The sequence below is a fragment of the Squalius cephalus genome (assembly GCF_949319135.1).
Source record: "Squalius cephalus genome assembly, chromosome: 9".
NCBI classification, from domain to species: Eukaryota; Metazoa; Chordata; class Actinopteri; order Cypriniformes; family Leuciscidae; genus Squalius; species Squalius cephalus.
The window spans coordinates 23,930,425-23,944,579 of NC_137130.1; the positions used below are offsets into that span (position 1 = coordinate 23,930,425).

General features: G+C 34.2%; 1 protein-coding gene across 2 annotated transcripts in view; it reads right to left on the reverse strand.

Annotated features, from left to right (window-relative positions):
- Positions 1-10,798, reverse strand: part of kiaa2012 (KIAA2012 ortholog) — a 37,113-nt gene extending 26,315 nt beyond the window's left edge. For both annotated transcript variants that reach the window (XM_079881141.1, XM_079881140.1), the window contains exons 1-11: positions 10,629-10,798; positions 10,153-10,285; positions 9,791-10,060; positions 6,858-6,972; positions 4,796-4,936; positions 4,195-4,361; positions 3,580-3,766; positions 3,318-3,451; positions 2,215-2,401; positions 1,960-2,121; positions 568-729 (exon numbers count right to left, since the gene is read on the reverse strand). In XM_079881141.1, coding sequence (XP_079737267.1) covers positions 568-729; positions 1,960-2,121; positions 2,215-2,401; positions 3,318-3,451; positions 3,580-3,766; positions 4,195-4,361; positions 4,796-4,936; positions 6,858-6,972; positions 9,791-10,060; positions 10,153-10,254 — 1,627 coding nt within the window. In that variant the 5' untranslated portion in view covers positions 10,255-10,285; positions 10,629-10,798. The remainder of the gene's footprint in view (positions 1-567; positions 730-1,959; positions 2,122-2,214; positions 2,402-3,317; positions 3,452-3,579; positions 3,767-4,194; positions 4,362-4,795; positions 4,937-6,857; positions 6,973-9,790; positions 10,061-10,152; positions 10,286-10,628) is intronic.
- Between the last annotated feature and the right edge of the window lie 3,357 nt (positions 10,799-14,155).

Consider the following 14,155-nt stretch of genomic DNA (forward strand, 5'->3'; position numbering starts at 1 on the left):
TCAAAGAAAATCTATATACTGGTTAAATTTAACTATACAAATATATCAATATTATTAATATTATATTTATATATAAAATATTATACATTGTAATATTATGTAAACATTTATTTATTTATTGTATAATATATATATATATATATATATATATATAAATATATAGATATTTGAGTTTATACAATAATTATATACACTCAAAAATATCTAATGTAATGTTAAAATGAAACTATAAAAATATATCTTTAATGCAACTGCATTTAGTTATTAAATATTCTACATTTAATAAAAAAAAAAAATTCCATAGTTGTATAGACTCAAAGAAAGACTAAAAAATATATATATTGGTCAAATCTAACTATACAAATGTACCTATAATATAATTATTTATTAAATATTATACAATGTAATAAATATGATTTTTAATTTTTTTTTTACTATATGAAGGATTAACCCTTGACCTGCTTGTCACCGGGCTGGGTATACCCTAGACTCTAGACAGAGTGCACAGCAAAAAATTGGCCTGCTTTTCTTGTAACTTGATTTGAACCGTCTGAAGCATCCGGCTACCTCTGAGCTCCGGAGGAAGACAGCCTCTAGTGTTTCCTGTCTGTGCTTCTGTTGTGTCTGCAGGGTCATGTAGGTTCTGTCTGTACACAGCCATGGAGCTCTGTTTACCGGGACCCCTCCGGCCCACCAGGGGTGGCAATGGACCAAGGGGGGGATGTTGATCTGAGGGAATTCAAGGAAAAGAATTCACTTCAGACTGAACCAGAAATGACTTCAGAAATGCTCAGATATTCTCATAGAGGCTTGTTTTGCCTGGGTCCCAGAGCGCTAGAGGACAAATGAACCTTAGCCTCTGTGTTGTTATTTACCGTATCAGCCCCTGGGATCTCCCACCAACCCCTGTCCTCACTCCCCACTGCTCTGCCTGTCTAAAGACTTCATTTAGCTGCAGCCAAGCACCAGCCGAGCCACACATGAAGAGGTGCTCGGCCCTCAGAGGGGGGCTTTGCTCTACCAGCACGGCTTCACTGTATGAGCCACAGCACCCCTGGAGCGTACGGCTTATTTAAGCTCTGGATGAGGAGAGTATGTGTGAACTAATGAGAAGAGGAAAGGCGGTCAGCAGCATGAATAATGAGATGGTTAAAAATGAGAAAGAGATATTATAAATTGGCAAGACTTTAAATTAAGGTTTTAACTCATTAATATGCATTAGGTTTTTGAATCAAGTTTTTGAATACGTCTTTTCTTCGCTATTGTGACGTTTATCAGAGTGACACGGCTTCTCGAACAAGACAAAATTTGATTTTGTCCTAAACCTAACCCTAAGTCATTTATAATAAATACTGAAATATTCCATAAAGAATGATTTCATGGTGACTAACATTTTAAGTGCTATAAATTAACATTAGTAATGCATGAGTGAGACCGGTCAGTAAACCTCAATACTGAATTTCATTTTTTAAATGTAACAAGTAAAGTACATTCAAACCATTTTCATATATAACTGTTATTATAAATTTCAAGCAGGATCACATGATTCCAGACTCTTTGGTAATGCTTGTACATGTACTCAGTCTTGGCAGTGTTCTAATATTTTTTCATCACTTGACCAGTTTTCAATACCGCAGTGCTGTTGACTTTCAGGATGAGTCATTTTGAGTTCAGCGCCCAGGTGTTCTTACAATATGTATTTCAGTAATATTATCTTTTGAAAATGTTTGACAAGTTTTTGAGTTTGTATTGAATTGCAGCACCACTTTTTGAATGTGTCAGGTAATGCTTCAGTTGTACAGCACTGGGCATAAAGGTTGATACTTAAAAAGATCATATCACAAAAACGATCTTGCTAAAATGGATTGTTTTTGTTGTATTTCTTTCAGCATATATGTTGTGAGTCATATCCGCAGCCACACTGTGTAAAATCTAAAAAAGAAATAAATATATCACTACCTCCCTTTTCTAGATCGTCAGACCACATGATGTGCCCGAGGTCCATATCTATAATCCTGCACTTGCTGTCAGAGAGAGGGTCCTTTCCTTTTTGGTCGAGCCCCTCTGCATGCAGATCACCACATGGCTTACGCTCCTGAACAGGGGTCCTATGAAGGTCATCTAAGGCACAATAAAGAAAGAATGGTAAAATGTGGTATAATCCATTATGCAAATGTACTTGTTGGTAAAAGTGTGCAATTTGATGTTGCATACCATCCGGCTGATGGGTGTCTGTATGTTCTGTTTGTGCAGGGAAAAGCAGCAGCACTTTCCTGTGCACGCGGCTCTCTGAGGGGTTTTCATGTGTAGTTCCCACTTTGATGCCAGGGAGATGTACATGTAGTTCTCGTTGTGGTAAATTCTCACAGCTCCTTTTTTTATCTGTTATTTCCGGTTTATTCTTCAAGACAATTCCAAAAGAACTACATCATTTGTATGCACTTAAATCATTTTCAGAAGATATGGTGAATTTATAAAAGACAAATATATTGTTATTCGGATGTTTGAGAACCGTTCAAAAGTTTGGGGTCAGAAGGTTCTTTTATTTAGCAATTAAATCCAAATTAAATCAAAAATGTATACAAAAAAAAAAGATATTATTATATCACGTTTCCACACAAAAAGTAAGCAGCAGAACATTAATAATAATACAAAACGAGCATCAAATCAGCATTTTAGAATGAATTTGAAGGATCATGTGACACTGAACACTGAGTGAAAATTCAGCATTTTAAAATCTACTCAAAAATTTTTATTTTTTTTTTAAATAAGAATTTATTTGAATTTATAATATTTCACAATATTAGCATTTAAAAATGAATTGAATTACAAATGAGGAAAATGATAAGCAATTTATCATGCAATATTCAAAAATATCCATTATCCTCTTGTGGAAGAGTAATTCAGAGTAGAACAGAAGCTAGAGCAGATGTTAAAATGCAGAAAAGTACAGGAAAGAGAGAACAAGGAGACAATTTTTTTTTAGGTTTATTTATAGTAAAGAGTCATTTTGAGATTTGCGCTTGAATAAGAGTCCCAGGTGTTCTTACAATACATATTTCAGTAATATTAGGTGTTTTCTCTTTTGAAAATGTTTGACAAGTTTTGTCAAGAAGCTGGCAAGAAGTTAACATAGAGTTAACATCACAGAAGTTAACATGCAGAAAAATAGAGAACAAGAGGGAGATTTAAAAATATATATATTTTAGGTTTGATATTTTGTTTAGAAGTCCATTGGTTTTAGGGTAATGGTTGAGATAAATGTTTCTTCAGCCATTTCTTTCAGTGTAATTAATTACCAAATACCGAATTCTTACCATTGTTGAAGTATTGTCAGAGTCTGAGTTGACCAGCGGGCTCTGGTTAATGGGTGGTAAGTGGAAGACGGTGAAGCTGGGATCTGTTTCTATATTCACTCTCCTCTCGTGAGTTTCACCCCCACAATGTCTCACTAAAGCAAACACAGTTTTGCAGAACATACTTAGCAAATTTATGACTTCAGGCTTGTATCTGGATGTCATATGTGGATTTTATGGACTTTAAATGGTCCGCTAAATACTGATGTACTTCTTGTCTTACTCTGGCGGGATCCCTCCATGTGTCCACCGTAGTAGTTGACCCGTGAGAGTGGGCTGTATTCCAAAGACGAATCCACATACACTGACCTCAGAGGGCACGTCTCTGCAACACCATTTCCACTCTCCATCCGAGTGCGCTTCCCACGGCCATTTAGATCCTTCAGATGGTCGATAAGATGTGGGAGTATCTGGTATATGTCAAAGCAAAATAATGAAAAGCTCTTTAGCTAAGTTTTGAAGTTATGGTCATGCAGTTTGGAAAAACACATGGACTAAAAAGTGGAAATCATTTAGACATTTGATCAAATTCACATGTACTTCACCTTAGCATTTCTGGTCTCCGTTTTTCATTGTAAAGGTTCAAAAGCCAAATACTTCACATAAACAACAGTATATTACATCAGTGACAGAGATGAACCAAGAAAAATGAAATCAGATGCTGTTAAAGGTCAGATGTTTATTTATGAGTAGAACTTTCCAAGTGTCTGGCCTTATGATGCCAAAAGCACAGTGTCAATTATATGGTTGGAGGGAATTTCAGGTCACTGTTGGGAAACAGACGAAAAGAGCCAGAGCAACATGTACTAAAGATGATTAATCTGGTTATTGGACTCACTGTTTTATCTTCAGTCTGATGTGCAGGTTCTGTCTCAGGGATCGGACTCATCTGAGCTCTGCATGCGTCAACCGCTATCCTGAGACTCCTATCCTGTCCTTTTCTCTCTTTCGGCTTCTCTCTCAGTTCATCTTTCTGTACTTTAGTCTTAAAGGTCATTTGTTCATCTGGAATCAAGATTGAAATTGACATTAGGTTAAAGCGAAACCGTTATTCTCTGTATCCAATTATGTTTCACAGCATCACAGAAGAAGCTGCTTGAAATCAAAATGGTTTACATTTTAGGAAACACTTTTTACTTCCTTTTGGCAATGGGAAAGTAAAATCCAAACTAAAAGCTGTAAGTCCCAACATGAATGGAGCGCATTCAGAGGCAGGTATCTGACATGTGTTAAAGATCTTAAATATGTAAACATTCACCCTCTGAATGGACTTTTACTAAACACTGGCAAACACTGGCAACACATATTTTTTTGCGTTTCTGCATTGTGTTCACTGGCATTGCTGTCCTGCACAGGATGTTGTTGATCTAATCAAGAACTGCTTTTGTATAGTCAACGTTTATCTGATCGTTAGTGTCACTATATTTTATGAACTATACCTGGTGCAGCATGAGTTTCCTCATGGATTTGTACATGTACCAAACCCTCCGTTATGGGCGGCAGAGGGCCCAGGGTGGCCCTGTTCGGTCGAGGGGAACAGAGGAATTGTGGCTGGTATCTGACCTGTCCCGCTTTTTCTCCTGAAACACAATGAGATTTATAATTTTATGATAGATATGGGATGTAACTACCGTTCAAATGTTTCCGGTTGCTAAGATATTGTGTAATGTTTTTGAAAGAAGTCTCTTATGCTTAACAAGACTGCATTTACTTGATCAAAAATACTGTAAAAACAGTAATATTGTGAAATATTATTGAAATTTAAAATAACGGTTTTGTATGTTAATGTTTTAAAATTTAAAGGTACTCTATGTAGCTTTTGGCCCTCTAGCAGCAATAAAAAAAAAAAAAAAACTGCATGCAGTTTGTGGAAGAACATTGGATAACACTTTACAATAAGGTTCATTATAATGAACTGCACTTCTACAGCCTTTCTTTCTTAATGTAAATTTACATTTACTAATATATTATTAAAATCAAAAGTTGTATACCATTAGTTAATACACTGTGAACTAACATGAACCAATGAACATGTGTTTCCATTAATTAATGTTAACAAAAATTAATAAATACAGTAACAAATGTATTGATCGTGGTTAGTTCATGTTGATTAATAGCCTAGGCTACACTAAAGTTAACTAATAAACCTTACTGTAAAGTATTACCGAACATTGTTTTGGTTGTGTACTTCGGTGAGTGACTGTGCTGATGATGAATACTGCTCATAAAACTTTCACTACTAGGTTTATGAGGTATAAGCAGTTTAGGTGGAAAGGATCTCAAACTGACTAGCTGAAGATGTTATAGCTATCACGGTACTTCCTTGAAATTAAATTCCAGCACAGCGCTACAACAACCATAATGACCCTTGACAATAGATAATGCTTTACAATGAACTCTGTTAGAGTGCTACATGTGGCCATTTATCTGTTCAATAAAACACCTTACCTGTTGAGTAATAAAAACATCATCTCCGTGTCGCTTTTACAACATTTCAAATCTCAATCTCAAGTCAGACAACTAACCTATGTCACTCCCACACCACCACATAGCCTACACATCAAAGTAGCCTTTTTGACGAGACACGCAGGGGTGAGTATTATAAAGGTTGATGGGCTTACGATAGTGAATCAGGGTAAGACAAAAACACTTTTTGTAAAAAAGGATTGATGCATTGACTCATTATTTAAATGTGGTTAATTTTGAACAAAAAAAGTTATTTTTGAATTTTCAGCATCATTACTCAGGTCTTCAGTGTCACATGATCCTTCAGAAATCATAATGCTGATCTGCTGCTCAAGAAACATGTCTAATTATTATCAATGTTGAAAACAGTTACATTCTAACATTATACAGCCTAACATTTTTGTGGAAATAATGATAAAAAAAATGTTTTCAGCATTGATGAATAGAAAAAAAAAAAATCATTTATTTTATTAAAACAACATCAGTAGATTTAGCTATATAAATGTCTTTACTGGCACAATTGAATGTGTCATTGCTTAATAAAAGTGCAAATCTATTTCTTTTCTTTTTAATTTTTTTTTTATCTTACTTACCCCAAAGTTTTGAACAGTATTGTACATGCAAAGAAAAAAAAAAAAAAAAACGTTGTCAAATGACTTGCTTTCTCTTTTTTTTACATTATTATTATTTTAATTGGGCCAGTGTTTTTATATAATGAAAGTGAATAAGGACTGGATGTGTCATGTTCCAAGATTTAAATGTAAAAAGTTTATTCTGTTCCTCACAAAAAGCTATTGCGTTGTTTCAATAGAATTGGAATATAGCACATGACTCATATGGACAGTTTTTATGATACATTAATGTGTTTTTTTAAATTAATTAATTATTATAAATGACGTTAAATGTAACATGAACAATAATGTAAAACCATTTTTGCCCTTTATTCTATAAACCTGTCTATGAATAAATAAATAATTAAAAATTCTAAGCCTATAAAATATTTTAAAAGGTTGACCAGAGTGTAAAGATCCTCACCTTTAACCTGGTTTAGATTATAGTTATCTTCTCTTCTTCTCTGGATGTTCAGTGTAGCATGTTTAGTATCTGGGAATAAGTGGTGCGTTACACCAGCAAAAGATCCAACTTTTTCCTTAAAAGAAACAAAGAATCATATATAAAAAGAACATGTGTTTGATTTTCACATCTTCATGATTTCTTAGGCCTCTACAAAAACATGAACTGTTCCTCATTATCTCTAACAATCTCTTTTGAAACCATTCAAACATGATGTTCACCTTCTTTTCAAGGTTCACTTATTTTCAAGGTTCCTCAAGATTCAAATGTGAATGTGAATGCCAAGCTGGAAGTCACACTGGAATCTTTTTGGATGCAAATTTTTTTCAAAAGAATATAAAAGACCTGAGATGTTTTGATCTCCTGGGTTGAACATTTAACAATAATAAAGAGATACCAGGTGCTAGACATCAATGCTTTGGAATCAGTTACCATGAAATCAAAATGGAATATTGCCATATTTATTATAAATGATTTTTCCATGCACATCTTTTTTTATTATTCATGTCCCCTTGTAAACAAAATATCTTCCCCTCCCTCTTATATAGGGATATCTCTTCTTTTCTCTGATGCGTGTTTACTGGCGTTACATTTTTTACTGGTTTCATGCCAACTTTAATTTTGTTTTTAAAATTGTTTTCTATTCGTCTTTTCAGTTTAGTTTTTGTTTTTTCAAAGTTTAAGTTTATTTCACTTTATTATAGGTTCTGTATTTTAGGAGTGCCAAAGCGGTATTATTTAAAAATGTTGAATGCAAGTGGGTTATAAAGGTTTCATGTTTTATAAAATAGTTTCAAAGATTGATTTTAGTCAGTTTTGTTTGGAGTTGTGTTGGTTTTGATTATTTTAGTCATTTAGATTTGTTAAAAATAACTGGTGTTATGTTTATGATTATCAGCATTATCTGTTTGAATTCAGCTGGCTTTGCTGAGGATGACTATGGCGGCCATTTTCCAGTCTCTGGATGAACCTGTGTTGTTTTCATTCTGCTGCAGTTGAACGTGACAGATCGAGACTTCACACAGGCCACCCACACCGAAGACCCTTCTTCCTGGATCCCCTCCAAATCCCTGTCCAAACCCTCATGTCTATGAGGTAAACACACTGATTACTGCATTCAGCTCTCATCACCTGGATCATTCCCCTTTTCCCCCGAGAGAGTGCCATTTCGGTCACATACTGCAGCAATTTGTCGGTGTCATTGAAGTTGCTCTTTTCCCGCTGATCACAGTTTCTCTTCTGATGGTTCATGCAGGTTTACGTTTGGATGATAGAAGGTGGACATTGTGAAACGGAAGCCACCATGGAGTTTACGTTTCTCATTCAAGATGCACACCTGATTTGGTGATTCTTTTGATCTTCTTCCGCATCGACAGATGATTTTCGGGGGCGCAGAGAGAGGGCGGATTAATGTGCATATAATGAGGGAACAGTCAAGGGCTGTGGACCATTAGCAGATTGTGGTGGACGGGAATTGGATAGATTGTGGACTGTGTGCTTATGTAAAATCCCTCAGGACACCTTTATTAAGATTTGCAGCTCACATCTCACAGAGGTCAAATGGCGCATTATGGGTAAATCACCAGTTTGATTGACCTGGAATGTGTGGAAATTGAAGACACCTTGAGCACTGACCATGTGTGTGTGTGTTGCGTACTGACGGCAGGGTTATCTCCCCTGTCCAGGTGCAGTTTTAAGCACTCAGTGAAAGATTATGAAGTGAAATGTAAAATGAACATACCACATTTCACCTAGTTGACTTCAGGATGGTGTTACCTCTGGCCAGAGTAGTGGTTCGCCAATGAGGGCCGGTAAACTAATACTACCACAGAGTCTGTCACCCTGACCTGAACCTGAGTTTCAACTTTTCTGGGCAGTAAAATTTTGGAAGATTTACTGTGTACTGGTCTGTCCTTCAAGTTTATGTCCCACCTCTCTTGCTCTCTGGCAATCAGGAGGCAACTTCAGGCAGAGCTGGACAATAGTCCATTTGTAGTAGATCTGGGCCTCTTAACTGAAGAAATTTGACAGATAACGAACTGTTTCATGCAGTACTTGGTCATGTACGTGTGTGTAACCTGGTACATTAATCAGACGACTGTTCGGTTCAGCTGCCTTTTCAGTATCTAATGTTTTTTAAACTTGACCATTAAATCTTTATATCCGGAACAGTAAATCTGAGTGATATTTCCAGAAATACATGACCTCTGCAAACAGCATTAACATTATTGTGTGTAACACCCACTAAATACAATTAAATTGATTGAAATTGATTTTATTTTTAATAGTTACCCTTGTGAAAAAGAAGTTTACCCTTGTGAAGAAGAATTTTTTTTTAATATATATATATATATATATATATATATATATATGAAGAGTTCAGATGCAAAAGCCTCTAAGTGCCATCTGAAATTTTCTTCTAGAACGATCATTTTTATCAAGCTCATATATTTAAGTTCAGTAATTTCACTTAAATGGCAATGAAAATGTACCTATTAATTGCCATTTAAGTGAAGTTACTGAACTTAAATATACAAGCTTGATAAAAATATCATTCTAGAAGAAAATTTCAGATGGCACTTAGAGGCTTTTGCATCTGAACTCTTCATATATATATATATATATATATATATATATATATATTACACCTGGGGGAGATGGTACATTTTTAAAGTCAAATTTACTCCAACTGTCAAGACAAGTTTTGGATTTTGAACTCAAATTTCTACGTTTTCAAAAATGAAAAAAAAAAAGTAATCCATTGTTTCGACTATTTGTGAGTTGAAACAAAGGATATCTTCATGTTTAGTTGAGTTGAGTTTAAGGCATTTTAAGGCAAATGTTTTACATTGAAGGGTAATAGTGTTATTCTTTCTTCTATTTCACAAATTTACCTTCTTTTTTCCAAAGGCCAAAATTGCTCCAGTCAGGTCTTGCAGTGTGTGCAACTGCTTCTCAACTTCCTGTTTCGGGCAGCCAGGAGCCTTTCTCTTCCTGTTAACCTGGCCAGATTGGTATGCCAGTGCGAGATCTTCTGAATACAGAATAAGAGGCCCTCTCCTTGTACTGTAGGTCTTAGGTGGTGCCGGCTCTAGGCCTCCAAAAAAACGCCCACTGCTCGTAAGACGCAGCAGTGAAGGCTGAGATTTCCAGTTGAAGTAGTCCTAGTTAGGAAAAGATCATGTTTCTATTGACTGTTTTACTGCGTACTCATTGAAACTGGCCTTATATAGACACATATGTAAGAAACATTTACCTCTGGTTCAAAACAGACCTCCAGTCTTCCATCATTACCATCTTCATCGGGCACAATTTGGCCGTACCCACGACTCAGCAATGACAGGACAAAATCTTTCATTGTGACGCTGATAATGTTCTTTGAATGGATGCTGAAAAAGTACATGTACAAGTTTTTAAAATCACAAAGGCCTTTTTAATTTGTAATATTATATATAGCAATTGTATCACTGTTAAAAAAAAAGTTGCTGCCTTCAATTTTTAAGTACAGTCAACTTAGATGTTTAAGTCATTTCAACTTAAATTACATTAGACTTAAAATAATGAGTTCAATATTGTATAACTTATTAAAAAGTATAACTTATAAAAAAGCTGAAAATAAAGTCATGTAAAAACAAAGGTTGTCATATAACTTATTGATATAATTAGGTTTCAAAGAAAGTCAAAAGTCAGCGATTTTCACAGTTGTTCAACACTGTTTTTTGTTTCTCGTACCTCAGTTTGTGGCCTAGCAGCACCCCTCTCTTCAGCGACCATTTCTCTTTACCTCAGAATGCATTTGCGTGTTTTTTCAGCATCTCCACAGCTGCTTTTACATACTAAGAATCATTTCGGGCCATGTTACGAATGTCTGTGTTTGCTGAGCTTTGGTGTTGCTAGGCTCTCCACAGCTCCTCGGCAGAGCACTGTTTTCTTGTTTCCTTGGTTGCAACCAAGCACTTACCCCCTCCTGGTCAGGACAGCAACTCTGACTACCTTTGCTAAACCCATCCTAAAATACAAACAAAAGGAAGATAACTGCTCTCAGTTTTTTGTGAGTAACTTGACAGGCACGTCCTGTCATATGCCCAGTACAGCACATACCTAATTAGTGTTATTGACTGTGCCACAAGATATAGACCTTTCCTTCCTTCACATAAACCCCCTCCATCAATCAAACAGACAGGGGGAATTGTTAAAACGTACAACTAAAAGACCTGCAGGATGTCCTTAAATAATGTAAGAGGATCCTGGAGGAACTGAAACTAAAATTAAAATCATAGGTAGTAGCTACTTTATTTTACAGTCATGTTCCGCATATACACTGTAAAAACTTATATGATCAATAAGTTATGACAACATGTGTTTTTACATTGCTTTAACTCTTTAAAATAAGTTAAGCAATTTTCAACTTATTTTATAAGTTATACAAGATTTAACTATTTTTTATAAAGTCAGTTTAATGTAATTTAAGTTGAAATGACTAAAATTATTACGTACAATAAACGTGGATGTTTGAGACAGCAACTTTTTTTTTTTACAGTGTACATACTACTTCATACAATAACTGGGTTATAACCTACTGTAAAAATGTATTTTCATGATTTGTTATCGCAACTTTTTTTCTTTTGTCAGATCAACTTAGATGATTAATGTGATTCAGATTTTGAGTTTCTGTTGATTAAGTCAATCTACTTTGTTGTATTAACTCAAATTTATCATTTCAATGGACTAAAATTTTTAAGGCAACCAGATAACTTTTTTTTTTAAGTTGAACCAACAATTTTTTTTTTTTTTTTTTTTTTTTTACAGTGACTAACCCTGAACCTATCCCTTAACCTAACCTTAACATATAGTTACCCTATATTACCAGTATTTTCTTGGGTAACTGTATGTACAACTACTGTGAAATAAAGTGTAACCAAACCATAAAAACTTTTTGTTTCTTGGAATAAAATACATGTTAACTGAAATCAAATCAAATATTTAAAAAAATAATAATTTTATTTCAGCCAGTTGCCAAGACTAACAGTTCTCATTTTCATTTAGTTTAACTTGATGAAATAGCTAAAACTGTAAATAAATATACATACTTTTTTTTTAACAAAAACTTATAAAAATGACAAAAACACAACACAATTACTAACATTTTGACTAAAATTAAAATGAAAAAATAAAATATAAAAATAAAAATATGAATAAAAAAAAGTATAACATTGATTCTAAAATAACACTATATGTGACAGTTTGGCCACAAAAGCACGAGACAAGGAAAGATAAGTATGCTGTATGACAGTGCACTGTAAAAAATTATGTGATCAATACGTTTTGACAACATAGAGAATTATGTTCTTACATTGCTTTAACTGGTCAAAATAAGTTAAACAATTTTGAAAAAAGTCAAGCAAAATTATATTTAACTCATTTTTTAAGTCAGTTTAATGTAATTTCATTGAAATGATTTAAACAACCAAGTTTATTGTACATAAATATTTAAGGCAGCAACTTATTGTGTCGGCACTAATAAACACGTTTTGGGAACAGTGCATTGAGTAACACTTAAGGTCCCATTAGTTAACGTTAGTTAATGCATTATGAACAACAGATTTGTTACAGTAATTATTAATATTTGTTAATGTTACAAATACAAATGTTAGTTCATGTTAGCTCAGGTCCATTAACTTATATTAACAGAAACAACTTTTGATTTTAATATGTATTAGTAATTTTTTTTTTTTTTTTTTTCATTGTTAGTTTAACAAATCAAATGGAACCATATTGTAAAGTGCAGCTCTTGTGCTTCAATATACTTGGAGGTTTAAAATGAGTGTCACGAAAAGACTTCTTCAGGCTGCTAGGGATGCCTTTGAACCACAACACTAGCCTCTTCAACCACAAATGCATGTGCTTTGTGTTACATGGTGAATCATTTTATTACTCTGTGAGATCATACTTTGTGACGATGAACAGAACCCTATTGAGCAGCTGCAGGTTGATGAGGACAGAATGTTAGGATACTTAACATTAACCTGCCAACACCCTCTGAGCTGAGCTCTTGACCTACATTGAAAAAAAATCATGATTATAGTAAAATAAGGAAATTAATTTTTTTCTTCTGTCTTTAAAATGACAAAAGATCTTGGAGTTTTACTTAATGTGTATATCACAAATCAGTTGCTTTTTGCGAGTGCCATAGTTAATATGGGCACTTTGCACATTCGAAGAACAGTATAGCCTAGTTTATATGAGGGGCTCAACAGATTTAAACATTTTTAAAGGTGCAGAACATTCTAGCTTGTAGGCATTCAAGAGAGTTTGCAACATAATTATTGTTAATGTGATTCTTGAAATAAAATGTAACATTAATGTATTTTATTCACAATATAATATGCAATATAATATTTTGGTGATCCCTTTTCCTTTGCAGTGCACTCTTAAAAACAAAGGGTCTTTATTGCATTTGCTTCCATAAAGAATCTTTAACATCCATGAAAACTTTCCATTGGACAAAAGGGTCTTCGTGGAAAAAGATTGTTTAGATTTTTAAAGTGTTCTTCTCACTTGGAAAAAAAAAAGTTATTTTAAAACCCGTTCACTGAAACTTTCTTTTTAGGAACCAAAAATGGTTTGTCTATGGCATTACTGCGAAAACCCTCTGGAACCTTTCTTTTCAAGAGGGATATTAATATTCTTATCAATATAAGTCTTTCTTTCAAGACTGTTAGAAAACAATACATTTGAATATATTAAAGCTCTCCAATAGCACAAGAGATAAATTATGTGCAACAGTTGATGATAACCTAAACTTTTGCTTAAATATAAAGTATGTTTCGTTCTTGAAGCTTGTCTTTGTAGTTCATTCATAATACTTGCTGTAAAGTCAACTCAAGTTTTCACAATATATCAGTCACCTGTGGGTGGCGCTAAAGCACCGCTCTTACACTTCATCCCAGTAACGCAAATTTGTTCAATAATGCACCGAATATCACCATGTAGGTAGATCTCATTCTTTGAGGCTGACTTTGTTTAGTAGTTAAATTAAAAATAAATTTGTCTCATGTGCTTTTCGTTTTGAAAGTCAAGATATAATACCACATTTGGTGCAACAGTCTTCAAACTCCGAGCACTTTCTGATATAGGCTTTTTTTCTTACAAGAAATGCTAAAGGTTAAACAGAGTAGCCCGTGCGAGGTTTCCACATCTGCATGTCTTTGTTTTCATCATTTTAAAAATAAAAACTTTAGAGTAAAATGAGTCAGTTC